Below are 23,826 nucleotides of genomic sequence, written 5' to 3'. Positions count from 1 at the left end.
AGTAATGTAGGCTGTTGGTTTTGTATATATGCTCTTAATTATGTTGGGGAATTTCCTTTCAATTCCTACTATTTTAGTGTTTTTATCAGGAATGGATGTTAGATTTTGTCAAATGCCTTTTCCACATCAATCCATATGACCATGTGGTTCTTTTCCTTTTTCTTATTTACATGGTGGATTACATTGATTGTTTTTCTAATGTTGAACCATCCTTGCATCCCTGATATGAATGCCACTTGGTCATGATGTATTATTTTTTTGATGTCCTTTTGGATTCTGTTGACTAGGATTTTGTTGAGAATTTTTGCATCTATGTTCATGAGGGACATTGGTCTATAATTTTCTTTCTTAATGTGTCCTCCCCTGGTTTTGGTATGAAGGTTATGCTTGCTTCTTAAAATGTATTAGTAAGTTTTCCAACCTCTTATATATCTGGAATAATTTGAGTAGAATTGGTGACATCTCTTCCCTGAATGTTTGGTAGAACTCACTAGTGAAGCCATCTGGTCCTGGACTTCGTTTGATTGGGAGTTTTTTGATGAACTGACCAATTTCTTCTTTTGTTATGGGTCTGTTCAGGTTTTCTACTTCACTGTGTATAAGTTTAGGTAGGTCAAGTTTCTCTTAAAACACATCCATCTCTTCTAAGTTTTTAAGTTTGTTGGAGTGCAACTCTTCATATACTCTTTTATTATCCTTTTGATTTCCTGTGGCTCCATTGTAACATTGCCCATGAGGTTGCTAATGTATGTTATTTGTGTCTTCATCCTCTTTTTTTTTGTTAGGTTTCCCAATGGTTTGTCAATTTTATTAATCCTTTCAAAGAGCCAGATTCGTAACCTGTTGATTCTTTCTATAATTTTTCTGTTTTCTATCATATTTATATTTGCTGTAATCGCTATTGTTTCTTTTCTTTTGGTGACTGTAAGTTCCCTCTGTTGGTCTGTTTCTAATTGTTGGAGATGCTGTGTTAATGTGTTAATTTTTGTTCTTTCTTCTTATTTGATGTGTGCATTTATTGCAATAAATTGTCCTCTCAGCACCACTTTCACCATGTTCCAAAGATTTTGGTATGTTGTGTTTTTGTTCTCATTTGTTTCTAGGAAATTTGTGCATTCACTGTTGTACTTTTGTTCTTTTCTCAACTCTGCTATCTTTCAACTGACTTCTGGGTGGTGTTGCCACATCTGTCAATCTCTGGTTGTTGTCTCTTCTTGTTGGTTTTCATTCCAAAGAACTCCCTTTAGGATGTTTTGAAGTGCTGGATTGGCTTTGAAAAAAAATCTCTTAGCTTCTGTTTATCCTGGAATGTTTTGATTGCACCATTGTATTTGATTGACAGTTTTTCAGGGTGGATAATTCTTGGTCGGCAGTTGTTGTTTTTTTTTTTCTTTTGGGATTTTCTATATGTCTCCCCATTGCCTTCTTGCCTACATGGTTTCTGCTGAAAATTAGAGCTTTATCTGATTTGCTTACCTTAGTAAGTAACACTTTTCTTTTCCCTGGCTGCTTTTAGGATTCTCTCCTTGTCTTCGATTTTGGAAAGTTTGATTATGATTTGTCTTGGTGATTCTCTTTTGGGTCTATCCTTCCTGGGATTCATTCAGCTTCTTGAATGCTTATCTTCTCATCCTTCAAGTTGTTAGGGAAATTTTCTTCCATGATCCTCAACTATCTCCCCTGTGGACTTCTGTGATTCATCCTGTTCCAGAATGCCAATAATTCTTAAGTTATTCCCCTTCAAGTTATCCAGCATGAATCTTAGACTCTCTTTAGATTTTTCATCCTTTTTTCTGCTTGCTCTTCTATCTTAGCAGTATTGAGAGATCTGTTCTCCAGCTCGCTGAGTCTGGCTTCCATCTCTTCAATTCTGCTCCTTTGCCCTTTCAGTGTATTGTCCATTTCAGATGTTTTATCATTAATCCTCTGGACTTCTTTTTGCAGGTTTTGAATTGTTTCCAATGCTATATCTATCTTGTTTGGTTGGTCCTGTAGCACTTTCCTGACTTCTTCCTTATTTTCCTTGACCCTCCCTGGAGCATGGGGATTTGTCTCCATCTCATTCTTCCAAATTCCTTCTCAGGCAGATCCAAAGCTTGCTCTTCTCCTAATGGAAAGTCTGTGTCTGCCTCCAGCTCATTTGTCTCAGTTACTCTTTTCTGTTTTTGGACATGTTCTGAGATCTTTGTGCCTTTTCTTGGACATTTTCAATAGTTAGATGCATTTTCAATGATTAAATGAATGTATGTTGCTGTGTTGTTAAGCTTACTAAGTGTCTCCTGGTGGTTGCATTCTGGAGATAGGCTTCCCTTTTCAGGTGTAATGCCTAACAGCTGATATTGGCTACTGTCCAGATGGTGGGATATTATGGGGTATGCCTGTAGCTTGGCTATATGGTCACAATTGCTATCTCTTCTTGGGTAACATAGGGAGAGAAAGCTCCTACTCCAAGGAAAAAAGTGAGACCAGAAGGACCAAAAACAAAACAGTATAAAAGCAGAGACAAAAATCACCACTCAAAAGCAAAACTAAAACTGTAGCTGACTGACCAGCAGCCTTTGCTGTGCAGGGCAGTGTGCGTACATGGTAGAAACCTTCAGCGGTGGGTGGGGGTATCCACTCGCTCAGGCCTCTCCTCTAGTCACCACAGTGGAGGTGCGCAGGTAGATATTGAGAAATGACTGGAAGAGAGAGTGTATATTATTTTTATCTCTGAAGGTCAGTTAAGTATCTGTGTATACACAACATAATTCTCAAAATAGCTGTGTCCTTGTATATAGTAGTTGGTGTTGGCTCTTGAGTTTCCTGTTGGGGTTTTACAAGGTGCACATACTGTTTGTCTGTATGGCCAGACCTGCTGCCTCTTGTTCAGTAACACAGGAATGAAGGGTCCCTCCCAGGTCAACTTTAGGGCTGAATCCCAAAGTCAGACATAAGAAGTAGCCAAAGGATTTGCTTGTGGGACCATTGGGGCTCCCAGGGATTTCCTCCCTGTGTCACGGCAAAATTGTGGGTGCAATGCTGTATCCCTTTGGGGGTGTGCTCCTACCTGTCTGAAGGTGTCCGTGCTGGGCAGAGAGGTTGTGGTAGGGAAGAGGAGGAAAGAAAAATGTAAAATCTGTCACATCTCTTTTTCCAGATGCCACTCCATGTTTTTCAGCGCTGTATCACTGTATCAGCCTGGCTATGGCACCACCCTCTGATCTCAGCCCAGGCTGAGGGGCCCACAGGCAGCGTCCTGCCGATTCAGAAATCGCCATGTTTTCCCTCCACAGTCAGATTTGTCCACTGAGGGCCACGGGAAACTGATGCCCCTCACTTTATATTAGATCCAAAGCTCTGGAGCTGCTCCAGGAAAGTGCCTTCTCTGTTTTTTTGGTGCCTCCATATAGGAGCCTCCCCTACGTGTCTTTGCTTCTCCTGCCCCAAAACCGGAAGTCCTAAGACCATATTTTTAGATCTAATAATCACAACACATGGCCAGATAAAGGATTTCTGTTCTACTTTCAGATATTAGAAAACAATACAGGGAATACAATTTACTTGACAAAATATGGGACATTGTTAGACAATTTATTGAAATTCGGGACAAATAGAAGAGTGTTTAGGGAGTATAGTGGATCTAGAGAATGAACACTGGACTGCAAACCACAAGGCTGGTGGTTTAAGTCCACCAGCCACTCCATGAGAGAAAAATAAGGTTTTTTGCTCCCGCAAAGCTTTACAGTCTCAAAAACTTTTACAGGGTCACTGTGAGTCAGAACTGACTCAACGACATATAACAACAACAACAATAAAGGAGTGTTTATAATCAAGACAGTCCTGTACCCTTATAATCATCAGAAGTAAGCTTGAGTATTCTGTACTCATTCAAGATGACTATAAAAATTAAACTCTAATCAGTTGTTGTTGTTGTTATGTGCCGTGGAGTCAGTGAGCTAATATTTAGACTTGAAAATAAACATTAATTTTTAATGTGGAAGATAGTGAGTAAACATTGAAAAGGTTTAAGGAAGGTAAGCGAAGGTTCTCATGTCTGAGGAAAGAGTTAATGAATGAAAAGTTGTAGCCTTTAACATCGGATGATGAAAGGAGGTTTCCTTTCTTTGGGGTGAGTCCCTGAATCCAATTTCACATTTGTGGAGCAATTAGCTGGTCTCCTTTTGGCTTTGCTTGGTCTCCTCTGTTAGAAGAATGTCTCTGATATGTAATATTTGTTTGAAAACCCAAAGAGGCTTGTTTCCTTTTGAGGTTTGCTTTACTTTTTATGTTCTGAAGTTCATTTTGGACCTCCGATTTTGCTCCAAGCCATAAAATTGGTTGGATTGTACTGACAGAATGGAGCAGTAATTTTAGCCAACTGTTGGGGGTGGGGAGATAGTTAAGGTGTGTAGTGGGTTCTGTGGTTTCTCCGTGGAGTAGAATTCCCTGCAAAGCTTTTCCATGTGGTATTTTAATAGCTGTCTTAAAAGTCTCTGATGCATGGAGCAAAACTGAATTAGGCTCATGTGCTAGGCTGGTGGGATGGGCCAAGGGACTCTATGAAAAAGAGAAAAAACAATCAAGTCATATCCAAAGAAGATCCTTGGGACATATCAAAATTAAAAGTTTCAGAAGTAATCATCTCTTTGGACTCATTTTTTGGAGAATGTTTTAAGGAAGAGAGTGCTCATATTTTACCTTTTTCATCATGCTTTGTAATTTACAAAATGATCCTACATATATTTGTTCACTTTTGGGGGTTATATTATTAGATTCTTCTCTCTTTTTTTTTTTAAATATGAGAAAGCTGACTCACCAGATATGACAGAGGTCATTTGGTTAACAAGCAATAGAGGCAGATTTGATACCACCACAGAGCTCTGTACATAGCTTGAATTAGTGATCAAGTTTTATATGTATTAAGACAAAGGGAACCAGCCAGCTAGTGTGTGCATAGATTGTAAAGCTAGTTCTATACTCCTCATCAGGGAGCATAAGACATGTGCAGTGTTGTCTATACATCAAAGGTATAAGTTCACTCTTTAATTTAAATAGCTCTTTGTGGCATGGGTGGTTCCTTCCAAAATGCTGAGTGTGGCTGATAAAATGCCACATGCTCAGTCGGCCTTCCCATTCTAAGCATGCATAAAACTTTTCTTTAGTGTGTGGTTTTGGCCGCTAAGTTCAAGAGGCATTTATTGAATGCTACTATATCCAGGCACATGGGCTAAGTAGGAAGTTGTCTAGGGGGTATGCTTCCAGAGGAATGTTTTCCACTGGTCCAGGCCACTGCACAAAGTACTGCCAGTAGCAGTACCTTCCTTTGACTCAGTCCAGGAGCCCAGATAGCTTTAAGAGAAGAAATGTGTTTAAATGGTACGAGTCCTGGTGTGGCACTGTGGAATACTGCACTAGACTGCAAGGTCAGTTTGAACCTCAAGGTCAGCAGTTCAAACTCACCAACTGCTCCTTAGAAACCCTATACATGGTTGCTGTGAGTCGGAACCTACTTGACAGTATTTAACAACAACTTTGGCACTGTAGGACAAGTAATGGACTGTGAACCACAAGTTCAGCAGTTCAAACCCACCAGCTGCTCCTCAGATTCCCTATACAGATTTGCTGAGTCAGAACTGACTCAACAGCACTTAACAACAACAACAACAGTCACGAAAGCCTTGGTGACTGATTTGCTTACCAAATTAGAGAAACAACAATTAAGACCCTGAGATGAATAGTAGTTCATGTAGGCAAATTTTATTCCATCCAAGAGGAGGGAAGGTGGGTACCAAAAGTTCTATAAGGTGAAAACAAAGGGCAGATAGCCTTGAGAAGCTGGAGCCTGCAGACCAGGGAACCTGCCTTAAGTGGAGAGGGTCTTGATGAAAAACAAACTCCACTAGCCTTTCTTTCTCCATCCATCACTCCTCATTCCTCCCTCATCTCTCCTTCCATCTCTCCCTCCACCCCTTCCTCCTTTCTTTTCTTCCCTCATTTCCTCTTCCCCCCCCCCCCCCCCCCCCCCAACTTCTCTTTCTCTTCTTTTAAGAACTGGTCCTCCCTGACATTTGTTTTATGTCTGGATTTGTAAAATAATTGAGATTAATATTTGCAGTGCAACTACCCAACATCCAGTCCATTTCCTTTCTTTCTCTCTCTCTCTCTTTCTTTCTTTCTCTCATGCTCTCATTCTCTCTTTCTTTTTGAAGGCAAGTAAGCAGTTCCCCATCTCTGATGAAAACTAGTCTGGTGCTGCTCTTTCTCCAGCCCCCGGTTGAGCTACGTCATTGCTCTTCATCTCCTTAACCCTTCTGTGTAAAGAATCCAAAGTTGCTGCTCTTTGGACTATAACTGATGACTCTTTTATGGTTGGCACTGGGGTCATAATTCTGACAGACTAGCCCTGGGTCTACAAGGACTCAAAGACACCTCCTGCTACACTCACACCTGCTCTCCCAGATCTCTGAAAAATTATAGCACTTTAAATTTTGGTCCTCTCTTCCAAAGGTATAAAATAATTTTAGAAATTTGTCATTTAACAAGTTTATTATTATGAAAGAGAAAATCATTTTGAAAATGGATTAACACCCAAATTAATGTTTACTTTTTCAGGATGCAATTGTTGACATTCTGTTTTCTTGCCTAACCCACAAGCTCTCGGAACTTTAAACAGTGTGTGTGGAATAGCCATACTTATTCTAGTGACCAGCAAGCGTAGAGTCCTCCTAAAGGAATATCAATGATGATGGCTGTTATTGCTAGGTGGTATGCTTAGAGGTGCCTTATGGAGGGTTGCTCAGTTAGTCTTCCCCACAATCCCAAGAGGATTCTGTTATTATCCCCATTTACACAAGAGACACAGAGAAGTTAAGTAACTTGCCCAAGGACACACAGCTAATGTCTTGATTTGAATCTAGAAAGTCAGGATCTACCTACCAACCCCAGGATCTTAACCAGTATGCGACTGAGTATGAGAGGGAGCTGGGTCATTTGTGGGTGAGGGGTGTTCAGAAACCTTCCATGGCTATGTCCCGTCCCCTATGTGCAGATACCTGAGTGGGGACGTGAAGGGGTGGTCCAAAGAACAGGAAACCCAGGAGTGGGTTGTCCCTGCTCCTCCCCACAGTGGCCTCTCTGTAAGTATATTGTTACCTGCTGTACAGAGTGCCTGTTTTAAAGGACAGTGTTTAAGGATAGGCTACACCTGAAGTAGTAATCTGTGTGAATACTTAGTTATAAATGTTCACAAAGCATTGTTGCACAGTCTGTATTTGGGAGGAGCAGGTGAAATTGACAGGGAGACCCTTCTTTGCCCTCCTCATTTTTTGTTTCAGGGGCATCCCTGGCCTTGCCAATCAAAATCATCTCTAAATTGTTCTTAGACACGTAGGTCTTCCTAACATAGAGGCAGCCGTGTAGTCTCAGAGGGGTACAACTGTGGTTCGTAGCTTTTGCTTTTGCATGGATGAATTACCCTGGCCATGGCGGATTACAAGTTACTAAGTCAACAGGATTTGGGCCTCAGCACCCCACTGGACAGAGGTTAGCAGACTTGGATGGACTTGAGGCATGGTGTTACTACAGGGGTAGTTGTCAAGTTCAGAGTCCCTCCAGGGTTCTGGACCTGTACAACTCATGATATGTGCTACCTAATTCTTCTCACACTGAAAACTCCAGCTCTAAAGAATTTTAAGGGCAGCATCAAAGAGAAAGGAAGCACACAACAGGCAGTATCTGAAAAGCAAAAGGAACTGGTCTACCTGGGGTTTTGTATTGACAGGAGGGAGTGGGAAGAAGGGAGGAATGGGTTTATGGTCAGTGTATGTTGTATTTGAGTTTTGGGCTTTTCCCCCACTATCTGGAAAAGTCACTTCTTCTGGTGGTATGTCTGAGTCACTTTCCAGCAAACTTGTCCTAGCAGAAGAGTCAACACAGGGTCTAATTTCCGCAAACCCTGATTACTGATCCCGGTCTGACAAGCTATATTGAATCAGGTAAAGTCTCCTCTTCTGCTAAACCACTTGTGCTGGTGGAGTAAGTACCTTCCTGACATGGTGCATCCAAGTAATGTACACTCTGAGGGTCAAAATTCTCTGTGTCCAAGTGTTCGCTCTCTGTTGCTTTAATCCAGCAGTCATTTAGGTAGAGAGCCTTGCTCTGTTTCCCATATATTGCTGAGCCCATGAGGTACAAAAGCATACTCAACATAAACTCAGCTCTAAGGAGTTGAGAGTGTAAGTTAGAGGACAGGATAGCCACATGAACCAATTTCTAAAATAGAATTACTGATAGCCTTTTGTAGATACTATGTAAGGAGCTCTGGTAGCGTAGTGGTTACGAATCGGGCTGCAAACCTTAAGGTCAGTGGTTCGAAACTACCAGCCACTCCGCGGGAGAAAGATGAGACTTTCTACTCCCGTAAGGATTTACACCCTCGGAAACCCTGTACAGGGTCGCTATGGGTCGGGACCGACTCGAAGGCACTTCACAACAACAACAACAACAATGTCAAACTATACTATTTGTGATAAATTGGGAGGAACTGGCAATGAGAAATAGTCTATAATTATTCTTGTTTAGTGAAGACAAAGAGCTCTGGTGGTACAATGGTTAAAGTATCCTGCTGCTAACTGAAAGATTGGCTGTTTGGGCCCACGGGAGAAAGAAGTGGCAGTCAGCTTCCATAAAGATCACGACCTTGGAAGCCCTATAGGCAATTCTCCAATGCCCTGTAGGGTCAACATGATTCAGAATTGACTCAATAGTCATATGCCCATTTTTAACCTATATTTTCAACTCATTTGACATTTAGAATCCCTTTTTAACAATTACCATTGTAGCAGCCAGTACTATGTAATAAAAATATTTCTTCTGCTGGCCAACAGCCCATACTAACACTCCTTCGCTGATGCAGATCCAAGACTCCTTTTGAAGGAAAAAACACTGTATGAGAAAGACATTCACAAATCCCCATCCATTTGGCAGTAAATCTACTTAACAAAAAGGTTATCCTTTCAGCGGAGTATTGACATAAAGCACAGGTTTGTGTATCTGTACAGTGTTAAATAACTCTTAATAAAACCTGACTTTTTTAAATGTTGCATTGATTTTACTTGGGGCTTTAATACATCTTCTCCTAAAAAAGGTGTTGACCATTCCTGGCTCCTAGAGCTCATCAGGCTCTGAACGGTTCTCTGAAGAGGACTGTATTTGTTTCTTGTTAGATCTTTCAGGGCATCAGGCCTCATGACTTGCTAGCATTTGCCCATCCTAACCTAGGAGTCTCTGGGTAGCACAAATGGTTAACTCACTCAGATGAAAGATTGAGGCTTTAAGTCCACCCAGAGACACCTTGAAAGAAAATCCTGGTGATCTGCTTCTGAAAACTTAGCCATTGGAAAGCCTATGAATCATAGCTCTACTCTGACACATGGTGGGGTCACCATGAGTTGGAACTGACTTGAGTAGATGGCAACCGGTTTATACCAACCTGTTAGATATGCGAACTGAAAGAAAGCCATCACAAATCCATCATCCCAAAACTTCTTTGACTTGCTTTAGAAATGGTTTTTATAGTTATATTAAAATACAGGAATGTCTAAGTGAAAATTGGAGACTTTGCAATATATGAAAGAAAAATAGTTATAAATCTACTGTGTCTCTGGGACAGTAGACTTGTGTGAGACAGGCTCTTTGTATTTACAAGAATACTTTCTTGCCTTAGGAGACCAGTATGTAAGTGTTTGGGTTAAGACGCCCTCCTGCCAGGCTTCAAATGAGGTGAGGCTGGTAAAGTAAATAAAAGGTAATGGATTGTGTCCACACATGACTTCATTCCATCCTTTGAATAATTTTATCAATAACTACTAAAGGGCAAGACTTAGCAATAATCATGTACCCTGTATGCATGTAGGTAATAGAGGGCTAACTTTATTTCCTAAGATGTTTGAGGTATGCCAAACCAAAGCCCTCTTTCCTCGCTGTTGGAGACAGCCAGTGGAGTTTTTCTCAAACATTTCATGCTTACCTTCTCCAGGCTTATGCTACTAACTACACCCCAACTCCTAGAACTGCCATAAGTAAATTTCACACTCAGGTAGGCACACCCCAGGATTCACAGGCGTACTAATGGACTTGCTCTCATTATGCGTTCATTGCTTCCCCATGGTCAGCATTGGTTTTCTCTGAACCGAATTTCTGTTGCCTCCCTGTGAACACAGACTGAAGGGCTTTCTTTAACTATTTGTTGTGGTGAAATATCAGTGCAAATTTATTTTCCCATTATTTTGCCAAACTTAATCTGTGCTGAGTTTTCCCAAAACAATTTCCCATTTTATAAATTGCTGGTTAGTAGACATTAGAAATCTATACTGTTGTCAGTTGCATCAAGTCGGCTCTGACTCCTGGCGTCCTAAGATATAACAGAGCAAAACACTGCCACCATGGCGCCACCATCACAATTGTTGGTATTGTATAGTCCATTGTAACTATTTGTGTCAATCCACTTCATTGAGGGGTTCCCTCATTTTCACTGACCCTCCACTTTACCAACTATGATATCCTTTTCTATAAATGGGTCTTTCCTGATGCTGTGTCCAAAGTAAGCCAAAATCTCACTTTTCTCATTTCTAAGGAGAATTCGGAATGTACTTCTTCTTTGCTCTTTTGTCAGTCCATGGTATGTTCAACATTTTTTGTCCATACCATGATTCAAATGTATCTATTCTTCTATCTTCTGTAACTAGCCTGAAATTTTAAGAGAAATGTTCAGAAATTGCTTTGCTTGTAGAACATCCTTCATTTAGCACGTCTTCCTAATTAGACATGGGGAAGTGTGCCTTGTGCATATCCTAGCATCTTGCTGCCCCCTGGTGCATAGCTCCAGTGAATGCATTCTTCTTTGTAGGCATTTGCAGTTGGTTGACTTGCAGTTATTTTCATACTTAGTAGAGATCTGGCTATGTGATGGCATCCTGATGTGGCACTGTAGGATAGGCACTTCTAGCCACAAGGTTGGCGGGTCAAACCCAGCAGCCGCACCTCAGAAACTCTATTTAGGGTTGTAATGAGTTGGAACTGACATAACAACCACTACAGCTATATGATTAGACACTACATGTAAGTCTTCCATGGGTCCTATTCTACCAAATAGATCCAATTTCTGGGAGAAGGGTTTGGTTGGCCAGAAAGGTTAGATGGCAAAATGAACCTAACCTGCCCTCTTAAGATGCCTTCAGATGAAGAGATGGGTCTGGAAATGGAGCCGTTCTCATAGAAACCTCTGAATCCAAACAAATCTGGACCTACTCTAGCTCAGGAATGCTGTTTGGGGGTGACTTAGGGGATCACAGACGTTCCATGACCGCTCTGGAGGAGTAGGTCTTCTGCTAAGAGTACCGAACTTCAAGAGAAAAAAAAAATCTTAGGAACATTTCTTGACTACTTTGTAAAACTGTCATTTATAAATTTGATCTCACAGTGTCTTAAAGGTTAATATATATTCTCTTCCTGAAGCTCCTATGAACTCTAACATGCAATATAGATAAATCTTCATCTATTACTTTTACTGTGGTCAAATAAGCCTCTGATACAACTTGAGAACTACGGAAAAGCATTCTGGCCAAAAAGGCTTGCTCTTAAAACTGTTTCAAAATTATCACAAAATTATAAACCATATATGTGATCTCCATGGAGCTCAACAAATTTGACCTGGAACAAGTTATTTATCTTCACTGTTGTTGTTAAGTGCCGTCGAGTCGGTTCCGACCCATACGACCCTGTATAGGGTTTCCGAGGAGCAGCTGGTGAGTTTGAACTGCCAGCCTTGCAGTTCAAACGACTTTGCAGTCTGGCACATGAACCCACAGTGCCACCAGGACTCCACTTCATTGGGCCTCCATTTTTTTTCACCTTTAATGCAGAAATACATGTATTTCATAGGGTTATTTAGGGATTCAATGAGATCACATATGCCTGGAACATGCCAAATTCAAATAATTGTTAATTTCTTCTTCCTATTCCTCCCTTCTATTTTCCTGGTCTGAAATAGTCAACACCTGCCTTTGACACTAATGAGTAGGTGGTTCAACTACAACTCCATCTCTGAATCATCCCTAAAAGAGCTGAAAGGCTGCTTTCCTGTCTCCATGAACTTTCAAACGTTGGCAAAGGAACTTGTTGAAGGGAGCAGGGCAGGAAAGGAGAGGTGGTCATTAAAAAATTCAGTGTAACTGTCAGAAACTTCACGGCATTGTCTGTTCAGGAGCCATGTAGCTGCTGAAAATGATAGGAGTTTTTCCTTTTTAATGATGATCACAGTTTTGACTTTGACTCAAAGAGCAGACTAGAGAAAACAAAGGCAATCAGTGGCAAGAATGACGAATTTGTTTTACTGCAATTTCTCTTTTTCTCTAAAGAATACATTGCAAATATCATACCTACTCTCTAGAATCAGAGCATTTAGGAAACATCCTTTCTGTAGCTAGTTATCAAACAAAGAATCATTGTAAACTCAGTATAAAGGAAAATACATATGGATCCACACCTACATGCATAGCACACACATACACACACATGCACACACTTCCCAAGTAAAATATCCCTGCTTATATTGTACAGTGGTGCCATGGCCGGGGGTGGGGGGCGGCACTGTGGTTAAGTGAGTGGCTGCTAACTGAACTGTCAGTAGTTCAAACCCACCAGCCATTCCACAGGAGAAAGATGTAGCAGTCTGCTTCCATTAAGATTGGAAGCCTTGGAAAGCCTGTATAGTTCTACTCTGGCATATAGGGCCGTTATGAGTTGGAATCAGCTGGAGAGCAGCAGGTTCAATTTTACATGTGGTTTTTGTTTTAGCTTTGGAGAGTGGATGGGTTTTGTTCCCTAGTTAGTAAGTTTTCCATGGAGAGAAGTGAGAGGAATTGAAGGACACTGTGTTACTGTACTGTAAGGAACAATTTGAGCTAAGATCTTTCCTCTCACCTATATCCTCCTTCTGTCATCACCCTGATTAGAAACTTGTCACAGACCACAGAGGACTGCATAGAATTAAGCATTACATAAAATGCACATGACCTTTTCAAATAGAGTCTGACTCTGTTTGAATAAATTACCACAGTGGAGCTGGAGAAGCTGCAATCTTGCCCTGCACAACTCCTTGATTTTATAAATTAGGAAATGAAGAGTCAGAAAGTGTCTGCCATTCTATTATCTCTCTTTTCTCATGGCTTAATCTTGTTTCATCTCCCAAGATTGTTAGTGCTCATAAACTAAGTGCTTGCTATGGCCATCTACTCAACTCCAACTTCATGAGGTCCCCATGTGCTTCAGAGTAGAACTGCTCCAAATTGTTTCTTGGTTGTAATCTTTATAGAAGTAGATCACCATACCTTTCTTCCGCAATGCCACCAGTGGGTTTGAACCATCAACCTTCAGGTTAGTAATCTATTCTAATCCTGACTTCAAGAGCCTGCCTCTTCCCTCACTATCACACAATGGGTAATTCAGTGAGCTCCCCTCTCAGCCTCTCCCAAAGAATGTCTTCCTCCCAATAGAAATTATCATTATAATGGACAGAAAGAAAGGGATAACAGAACAACAATATTGCTTTCCTAACTTTTTTCTTTTAATTATTTGATACAGAGTTTCATGTCCAATTATAAATTTTATAATTCTCAGGAATGGAAGGAAGTCAATTATTAAATTGCAATGAGATTCTTGTGTTCGTTTAGGAGAAAAAAGATATTTTCTAGTTGTATGCTTTACAAAAATTTCAGGGATTTAATTTTTACCTCAACACAATAGCCTATTTGTCAACTCAATATTATTCAACTTTCTACACATATTTATTGAGTGTTTATGATGTTATAAAGATCCCTGGTAGCATAGTGGGTTACACATTGCACAGCTAACCACAAGGTCAGCAGTTTGAATCTACCATGAGGAGCCTTTTTACTTCTGTGAAGATTTACTGCCTCAAAAATCCTACATAGTGTAGCTAGGAGTTGAAATCCATTCAATCACTATGCTTTGTTTTGGTTTGTTATGGTATTCCAGGCACTATGTAAAGTCCTAGGTTATATTGAAGAACAAAACCAAGATGCCTCCTCTATTGGTGATTACATCTTAATACACACTTGCGACATGTTTTTTTATTACATTCCAACAACAAATTATCTTTGGACAACATTCCATTGAACATCACGTTCTTAGTTTCTTAGTTAAGCAAGTTGCATGAAATTTGGCACAATACCGCCCTCTTGCGGTCATTTTGTCAGAGTCAACCCTGTGTTCAAAGTAAGATTTATAGGAAAAATTACCCCATTTTAATTATCCTCTTTTACAGTGGTAGCCTTGACACAAAATTCCTAATCAGGAAAAGTTTAAATCCTCTTTCTTGTAACTCTGAAACAGAACGATTGGAAGGCCTCCGTTGCTTTTGTGATTGGGAACCAGATTGAAGATGATCTTCTGATCCGAGCCCTCACCTTTGCAGTCCAGCTCCCTCAGCGGAAGCTCTTCAGTGTGGTATCATGGCAAGACATTCTACAGCAGGTACCTGCCACTTCCTAGCTCCAAACCTTTCGAAGACTTTTTCCCTCCAAATAATAGGATAAAGTATTGTTTTCTTAGTCTATTTTATAAATTTTGTACTTTAAACACGTTTCATTAATCAGGAACCATGACCTTTTTGTCAACGAATGTTACCCATTGAACATTCACTCATTTGACAAAAATTCCTGAGGCCATACCAAGCACCTTGCTAAGTTCTGTGAAGAATTATGTAGGAAAAAGGTTAAGTAATAATTAAAGACTAGGCTATGTAAGATTCCAGGGAAGTCTGTGAGTAATTGGACAATGGAGTCTATAAGAAATCATAGCTGTCCAAGGTTGGAAGGGAATGGTAATGGTAACATAGAAAAGATCTGTCAGATGACATGAGCCCATATGTTTCCCGGCAGCTCACCAGCGACTATAAATATTGTGTCTAGTCACTGAATGCTTCTTCACTCCTAGGTTCTCCAACACCCCCCAAACCACTTGTAGTGTGCTGTGGTGTGCAGTGTGGTATGGTGGTACGCTATGGAGTCGATTCCGACTCATAGTGACCCTGTATAGGGTTTCCAAGGGGCAGCTTGTGAGCTTGAACCACCGACCTTGCAGTTCAAATGAATTTGCAGTCTGCTGCATTAGCCCACAGTGCCACACCAGGACTAAATCACATATAGCCAAGTATTTGCTGAGTAAGCCTTTCTATTTCATGATAATTGAATTGAATCTCTTACAGATCAATGAGGCAAATGCAAGTTTTGGAAATGCAGCTAAGAAGGGAAAGAAACCTGGAAGCAGTGGTGCACCCTTATTTTATGAGGTAGGTGAAAGCATTTATCAAGGTGATTTTTGTAATTTCTAGAAAACGAGGACTGAGTTAATAATGCCATGTTGTCAAGTGCTGTCAAGTGGGTTCCAACTCATAACAACCCTATACAGGGTTTCCAAAGAGCAGCTGGTGAATTGCCAACCTTGTGGTTAACAGTCCACTGTTTATTCTACAGCACCACACCAGGACTTCACTAATGCCATAGCCATTCTCAATTTAGTTCATTTTTGGAAAGCAAATTCCCGCTACTCATTGGTGGTAAGGGTAGGTGTTGCTCCCGATGGTGGGCATTGAAGAAATCTGCCTCTCTCTTTATAAAATCCCCTCTCTTGGAATAAAATTGTCCTAGATTGTTGTTACACTATTATTGTTGTTAAGTGCCATCAAGTCAATTCTGACCCCATTGAGACCCTGTGTAGGGTTTCCAAGGAGCAGCTGGTGAGCTTGAACCACCAACCTTGCACTTCAAACAACTTTGCAGTCTGACACATTAGCCCACAGCGCCACACCTGAACACCATCATTACATCCAGTATAAATCAGATTTTTTTACGCAGGAAAATGTTACATAGTAGTTTTTAATGATAATTCCCTAGTTCATGATGGTGTGAAAGAGAAGTCATATTATTTTTTTTTTTTAAACAAACTGTTGGTTTTACCAAAGAAGTGATGTAAAAATGTTCCAGAATATGTTTCCTGTACAAGGAGGAGGCATACATGGAATCATCAGTTTGGAAACTTTTGCATACTTTACTTCCCACTTTAATTGATGTGCAAATAACTATACTCTTTGGATTAATAGTCCATTCCATATCAAGCAGCTGTTTAACACAAAAATCTAGCTTAGCTGATTTAGTGGAGTTGTGCAAAGGACTTAGGAATCATGCTCGGCTGAAGAGGCTTTCCTCTCACCCTGCCTGTTAATATCTAACCCACAGCTGGCAAGAAACTATAAAAACCTAGGGATCAACTAGAACATCACTTAGAATTTGCGGACACTGTTTTATGGTCACACAGATCTAAAACAAAGACTTTGGGATCTTTCTGAAGCAATCTTGCTTGCATTTTAGTTCAGTGATGACTAATACAATTTTTATGTGCCCCAGATCTTGGATGATTTTGTAACAGGCTTTTTAGTAACGCCTGAATATTATCTGAACAGGTTTCACTGGATTTATTTAAGATTGTCAGTACTGTGAATTTTATAGCATTAACTCTTGCTAAACCAAGCTCACCCTCAAAACAAACTGTTGGAGTCAAATAAAGTACCTTCTATCTTTTATTCTGATGATCCGAATGTGTGTGCTCCAGTTGAAACATTATGTGATACCTGGATTTGAAACATTGGAATGTTTCTTCTGAAGTGGCCATAGAAATCCATGTCCAACTCTCAGGGCTGGGATCAATTAGCCCCCTCAAAGGACTCTTTCTTCTTCAAAGATGCTCAGTAAAAATCAGACATGATAACAGGCCAGTTTTGATGTATAATCTGGACAGGCATTTTGACTTGGATGTGGGATAGCACAATGTTTCAACTCAAGAGTTTAGTGAGAGAGTCACTCCTCTCAAATATGTGCTGTGACTCTTGGTTGCATATTCTTCACTCAGGGGAGGTCTATTTCACATCTGGCTCTACCACACCCTTCCAGTGGAACATTTGGGCAATATGCCCCCCACACCCATTCACGTGCCCTTTTCTGAATGGTTCCAGAAGAAAAGGGAAGGCAGGGTGGAACACCACGGAGACTGGGTTTTGGATGCACCCGATGTTAGTAAGTAAAAATGGATGACGAACGTAAAGCAAATTCTGTCTTCTGGTCAGCCTAAGTCAAGAGCAGACTGCACATCTAAAGGGGCCCATTTTCTAATTCACTCTTAGGCCCTGTTCAAGAACTCTGTCACTTGGTGCCTCAACCCAGACAAACGGAAAGGCCGCTGGCAATGTATACAGAAAGGTGGCTGTGAGTGGTAACCATGGAAGAGGTCCGGAAGTCATAATCTCCTGGGACCTCAGAACTTTTGAGTTGCAGGCGGTCAAGTTGCTATGAATCTATTTCTGTTTCAAGCTCCACGTGATGTTTAGAACGGTGACATTTGCCACAGGTGCACTCCTCAGGAACATGTTGGTTGTTGTTGTGTGTCGTCGAATTGGTTCTGACCCATAGCAACCCTGTATAGGATTTACAGGGAGCAACTGATGGGTTTGAACCACCGATTTACGGACAGCAGTCCAGTGCATACCCACACCAGGACTCCCAGGATCCTGTTTAGAAAGTCTTAAATCTTCTTTCTCAAAGGGAAGTTTGCAATGGGGGAGAAAGGATAATGTAACAAAACTACTTGACTTACATGGGAAACTCATAGAGGCTGTGTTTCCTTTTAGTCCTCTATCTTGAGGGAGAACTCAAAACAGACGTCATAAAGACCATCTCCATAAACACTTATATTTACTTCTTGTTCTCTGGCTTTTTCTTTGGTCTTTTGGTCTTAAGAGAGAGCCTAGTTATTCTTACTTTAAAAACAATTGTAACCAATTTAGCTCTCTGGTTTCTTCGCCTGAAGAACCTCCACTCCTCGGAAACCCGATACAGATTGCTATGAGTGGGAACGGACTCAACGACACTTAACAATCTGATTTCTTCAGGAACAGCATCTCTGGTGCAGTTTATCTAGGAGAAGCCGCACAGTGTCAGAATCGCATTACAAATTTCCAACAACAGCACTAATGTCTCAGCTAGCAAAGGCCACATTCCTAAGTGACGTGCTCAAGTTTTCATCTAGATGCCGTGGTGGTGTATACACAACCTCATTCTGAAATTGTGTCATTTCCCCTGAAACCTTAGAATTGCATCTAGCCATGGTATTGTATATATGAGAGAGTCTTTATTTATAAGCCACAGTGCTTTGAAAACCTGCTTGGGTTTGTGTTAGTATAAAATCTACAAAGACAAAGCTAGGGCCCATTTGTCCATTCACCTCTTTTTGGAAACCAGGTTTCTGCTCCAACAGGAACTACTCCAAGGATGCATATGGAAATGGAAAGAGAATACTCTCTTTTGTGTATATTCTCAGGAATTTTAGCTACAGCTTTATTATTTTTTTAAGAGTGTGGATGAAAAAGATGGCGAGCCACTGCACTTGCATAGCATGTGAACTCCATTTCCAACATGTAATCCTAGTTGTGGGTCCTGGTGTGGTGCTGCAGGACAATGCACTGGACCTCAAGGTCGATTTAAACTGAAAGGTCAGCGGTTCAAATTCACCAGCCTTTCCTCAGAAACCCTATACATGTTGCTATGAGTCAGAACCGACTCAATGACACTTAACAACAATAGCTTATATTCACTATGGAGAATATTGATACATGTGAAAATGGATATACAAATATTACCTATATCACATAGTAGTCAGGTTTACGAACTATAAACAAATATATTGTTGTTTAAATACTAGTGCCAGACAATGTGGGGTGGAAAGAATATATTATAAAGTCTTTAACCTCAAGAATCTTAAGCCTTAGTTAGAAATATTTATATTATCTGTGTCTCTATGTCTTTCAGACCCATAGTAGGTATTCAGTAAATATGTGTTGAATGAGTGAACGATGCAATGCAGAAAGTAGACAGTGAAGTCCAGGAAGGGCAAGTGAAGTGTACAGGAATTCAGAAGAGATGAGATTACCATGAGCCAGGGCTGTGTCAGGGGTGAGACATCCGGAGGAACTCGGCAGAGGAGTTGGTGACCCTGGGAAGAGAAGGAAGAGGGTCTGACAATTCTGATCCTTTAAATATATGATCCCAAGTAATTCACACTACAGTTTTAAAAGGGAACATAAACATCTCCATTATGCACATAGGGAAATGGAGACTCAGAGAAAGTAAAAAAATTGGCTAACTGGAAAACTGAAAACTTTGGATTTAAGTATAGTTCTGCCAGATGCATACATAAGAGTTATTGTCAAATTGATTCCAACTCATGGTAACATTATATGTGTATCAGAGTTGAACTGTGTTTCATAGGCTTCTCAGTGGCTGTGATCTTTCAAAAGTAGATCACCAATCCTAATTCCAAGGCACTTGTGGGTGGGTTAGAGCCACCCACCTTTCAGTTAGTAGTCTAGCATTTAACCATTTGTGCTACCCAGGGAATCTGCCTGGTACACAGACTCAAGGTTCTTTGTTTTCAATTTACCATAAAACCCTGTGTTCTCTTAATAGGCTCAAAGATGTCCAACCTTGGTGGGAGGTCTTAAAGTTCAAATGTAGAAGAGGGCATTCTAAGAAAAGGGAATAGCTCAGGCGAAGGTACAAAAATGGGGAGAGCTTGAATGTGGGCTGAGTTTTCAGTTACATTGTCCAAATATGCACTAGATAGGAAAGGCCCTACATTTGAGCATCCTGTATGAGGGGGCTTCAAATAAATCTGCAGAGTCATTATCTTTTAAGTCTTTTTTCTCACATACTTTCTGAAGCCCCTTAGTATATATTTTCATTGCAATCAAAATATTCTAAATGTCGAGCTCATGTAATTTAAATGTATTTGATAAATAAGCACAAACATTTTCTGTGTGCATATGTTTGATGGCCTGTATAGACAATCGGACCAGCTCACTTGCAAGAAATGTAGGATCAGCACTGGACTGCAAATCACAAGGCTGGCAGTTCAAATTCACCAGCTGATCCTCTGAAACTCTATGCAGCGTCACTGTGAGTCTGAACTGACTCGAAAGCACTTAACAACAGCCACCAAAAAGGAGAAAGGAAATATTAAGGGTTATTAAAAGCCATTTGCAATGATCCCTACAAGGGAGGTCTAGCTGTACTAAAACGCAACGATTCTCCCCCTTTTTGATTAAATCAAATGTGCAGTTGTTAGGTGCCCTTGAGTTACTTCTGACTCATAGTCACTCTATGTGACAGCGTAGAACTGCCCCACAGGGTTTTCTCGGCTGTCTTCTTTACAAAATCAGATTTCCTGGTCTTTCTGCTGAGGAGCCACTGGTGGGTTCAAACCACCAACTTTTTGGTTAGCAATTGAGCTCTGAAATACTTCACCACCAGGGCAAACTGAACATGATCATAGGGCTTCTATTGTAAGGACTCCTGGTGTGGTGCTGTAGGATAAGCACTGGACTGCTAACTGCAAGGTTAGCAGTTCAAACCCACCAGCCACTCTTTGGAAACCCTATACGGGGTCGCTATGAGTCAGAGCCAACGCCATGGCACTCAACAACAACAACATTATAAGATAGATGTGTAAATTTCAGGCTTTGATAATGTGGCTTAAAATTAGTAAGAAAAAGCTACCCATTGGGCAAGAGAATGTTTTTCCAACTTATCTGAACTCAGAGTCAATAGTCTAAAAATGTTTCAATTCCACTGCCTCTCTTCTTTTTATGATGGTGATCAGCATACCTGTCTACTTGGGAATGAGCCTCCATCCACATGGTAGACATGTGCCTATCTGGGATTTATTCAGAAAGGACAAATTAGGTTACCACTCCTCCCCTGCTGAAAGAAAAGGTGTTAAAACAATAATTGTCTTTAAAGAATAAAGATTTGAATGTCCTACTTAATTACTCACTTATTAAAAAAAAGTAAATTATCAAAGTTTTTATGCAATAAATCTTGCTTGGGATTGTGCAACATGGTGCAATCTTACAAATGCAAATCACTACTCATCTTCCTCTTTACACCTATCAGTAATAAACTAACTAATTTTTAAATTAATATATATTTCATTAATACATTATATGGGCTTTTCTATTGCAATATGGAAAGTCATTAAATATGTAAAGATTTTTCTCATATTAGATTTGAAAGTGATGAACCAAATGCAGCTAATAAGATAAAGGATGCAAATATTACATCTTCACGTCTTAATAGTTTTCACTGCATTTTTAAGATACTTTGCTAATTCACTGGGTCAGTATCCTCCAACGGGCTCCTTGTAATTTTTTTTGTATGTGTTTCCTCTTTCCTGGGTGTGTAGACATATTTCTTGAGTCTTTCCTCCACATGTATTCATAATTCACAAGTAAGAATACAGACTTAACTATAATCCCTGTTGCTACCATTTTCCAGATTCCGAATATGAAACTCATTTCTTAAACAGTGCCTGGAATTAACAGTCTACTCGGTAGAATTGCAAGCCTTTTTTGGGGGGGTGAGGGGTGGCCCTTGTCAAAATGAAAAATGGAAAACTCATGCTTCAGAGATAGGAACAAATAATATGTGAAAACATTTAAGAGGTTTGAAGTTATTAAAATGGCAGCTCTACTGGGAACAGAAAGAGCAGTATGTCATGGAAGAAACGAAGGGAAAAGGAGACAGGAAGCATTCTCTGGCCTTTTCAATCCCGAGTTTTAAAACAAAACAAAAAAAGTTTCTGGAAGAACTGGAAGGTGGCCAACCTAATGCCGTTATTTCATAGAGCTTAGGGACACACCAGGAAATTACAGGCCAGTTAGTTTAACTTCACTTGTAGGGAAAGTATTAAAAACTGCTGCAGGAGATCAAGAAAAGGATGCTTAGAAAAGCACAGCTTGATTAAGGCAAGCCTGGCCAACGTGGTTTTTCGGAAAGGGAAGGTCATGTCTTAGGAACTTGTTGAAATTCTTTGAAGCTATTATGGCCAGTTCAGTCTTCAAAGAACACAGCAAGGCCCAGAATCTGTGTATCCTTTCCGCTCCACATCAGTCCTTCAGGGATGCCTACAGAACATGGCCCACATTGGGGCCTCAGTGCTTCAGGTTTAGAAACCACTATCAAAACAGCAAGCAGAAAATAACCTCAGATGGAACATTTTTAAAGCTGGAACCAATTAATACAACCTGATATTTATAAATATAAAATAATGAGACTTGGAACAAAACTTAGGGATACTGAGCTGTAACAAAGAAGCACCACGTTGAGACTATAAAAACAATGTAGGAATTACCGTGCCAAAGTCTGAGCTTTGGAGGCACTTCTCACCCCAGGAAAGGAAGGCAAGGAGAAATTGCACTACTAGAAATGTTAGAGAGTAAAGGTTTTGAAGGATGAATTTTGTCGATATGGGAAAGAAAGAAGGGTCAAATGAAGAAGGCCAGAGCAGCCTAGTAGAAGTCAAGTAAGTCCAGGATAGCCCCGGAGAGGACAGAAGGTCAGGGCCTCATTGCTTTAGAAAGGAGTTCCCTCCCCCACCCCATGTGGAGAGAAGCTTGCCTCACAGATTGCAGACCTGAAGTTTTGATTTTCTATTTTAAAAAAGGCCAAGTTCGAAAGTTCCAAATTGTTGCACAGCTCTTTTCCAACCTTTAGGACACAGGTAGCTGCCCAAGCCCAAGTGGCAAGTAGTCAGAGGCTCCGGAGGAGAGGTGTGGACACTGGTGAGGTACCACCTGCTAGAGAGTCTGGGATCCAGCAGCAGGCCTCTCACACCAGGGCACAGGTGCCAATTAGGATACTCCATCAATGAGAGAACATCTGGGCAAGGTAGAAATGCAGTCAAGGAACCAGTGAAGAGCAGACTGCATCAAAGTACAGCTAAAGAAAAACAGCCATCACTGCTTCTCCTCCAGACTGGGCTGGAACGGGTCCTGGAGTGTCTTTAACAGCCCAGCCACTGTATTTGGAGGGATGTGTGGGACAGAAACAAGCCAACTTCATTTCTTACCTGCTGCTAAGACTGGATAGTCCACATATGTGGTAATAATAATTGTTAACATTTATTGAACATTCCATTCATGCTCAGTGTTGTCTGCTAATTGCTTTATAGATACTCTTCTTCCCACTGCCACCAAATCAGTTCTGACTCATAGCACCCTTGTAAAACAGAGTAGAATTGTCCCACTGGGTTTCCAAGGTTGTAAATCTTAATGAGAGCAGACTGCCTTATCGTTATCCTGAGAAGCAGATCATGAATTTGAACTACTGATCTTTTGGTCAGCAGTCCAGCACTTAACCTATTGACTGCATCACGAGAGCTCTTTTTATAGATAACATTAACTAATCTAATTATTAACAGAGTCCTGGTGTGGTACTGTAGGATAAGCACTGAACTGCTTGCTGCTGGGTCCACAGTTGAAACCCACGAGCCGCTCCTTGAAAACCCTATGTGGGGTCACTATGAGTCAGAAACTACTCAAAGGCACTTAACAGTAACAATTTTTTACCAACCTTATCAGGAGACATTTACAAGCTATGGAACTGATGCTCAGACAGGCTAATTTGTTGACACCAAAGGCTGTGTTCTTTCTCCTTGTATCACATAAAAGTTAATGAAAAAACCTTCAGTTCTGGAAATGGTTGTTGTGGTTTAGTATTTCTTAATTAGAATTAAGCCTTAATTCTCTCCGTAGTTCTGTGATATGTTTATTATTCTTTCTACCACTCAGGTGGACTCAATGAGCCTAATCTCTGTCTGTATCAGATGAGTTGTTGTTGCTAAGTACCGTGGAGTCAGTTCCGACTCATAGCGACCCTG

At 40.6% G+C, this 23,826-nt stretch overlaps 1 protein-coding gene across 1 annotated transcript in view; it reads left to right on the top strand.

The window, feature by feature from the left end:
* SPAG17 (sperm associated antigen 17) overlaps positions 1-23,826 on the top strand; it is a 324,904-nt gene that overhangs the window by 35,893 nt on the left and 265,185 nt on the right. Inside the window, 2 exon segments of the mRNA XM_006861302.1 lie at positions 14,395-14,535; positions 15,269-15,352. Coding sequence (XP_006861364.1) covers positions 14,395-14,535; positions 15,269-15,352 — 225 coding nt within the window.

This window comes from Chrysochloris asiatica, unplaced genomic scaffold (assembly GCF_000296735.1).
Source record: "Chrysochloris asiatica unplaced genomic scaffold, ChrAsi1.0 scaffold00042, whole genome shotgun sequence".
NCBI classification, from domain to species: domain Eukaryota; kingdom Metazoa; phylum Chordata; class Mammalia; order Afrosoricida; family Chrysochloridae; genus Chrysochloris; species Chrysochloris asiatica.
Note: the sequence above shows the minus strand (reverse complement) of the source record. Positions and strands in the feature narration are given on the sequence as shown.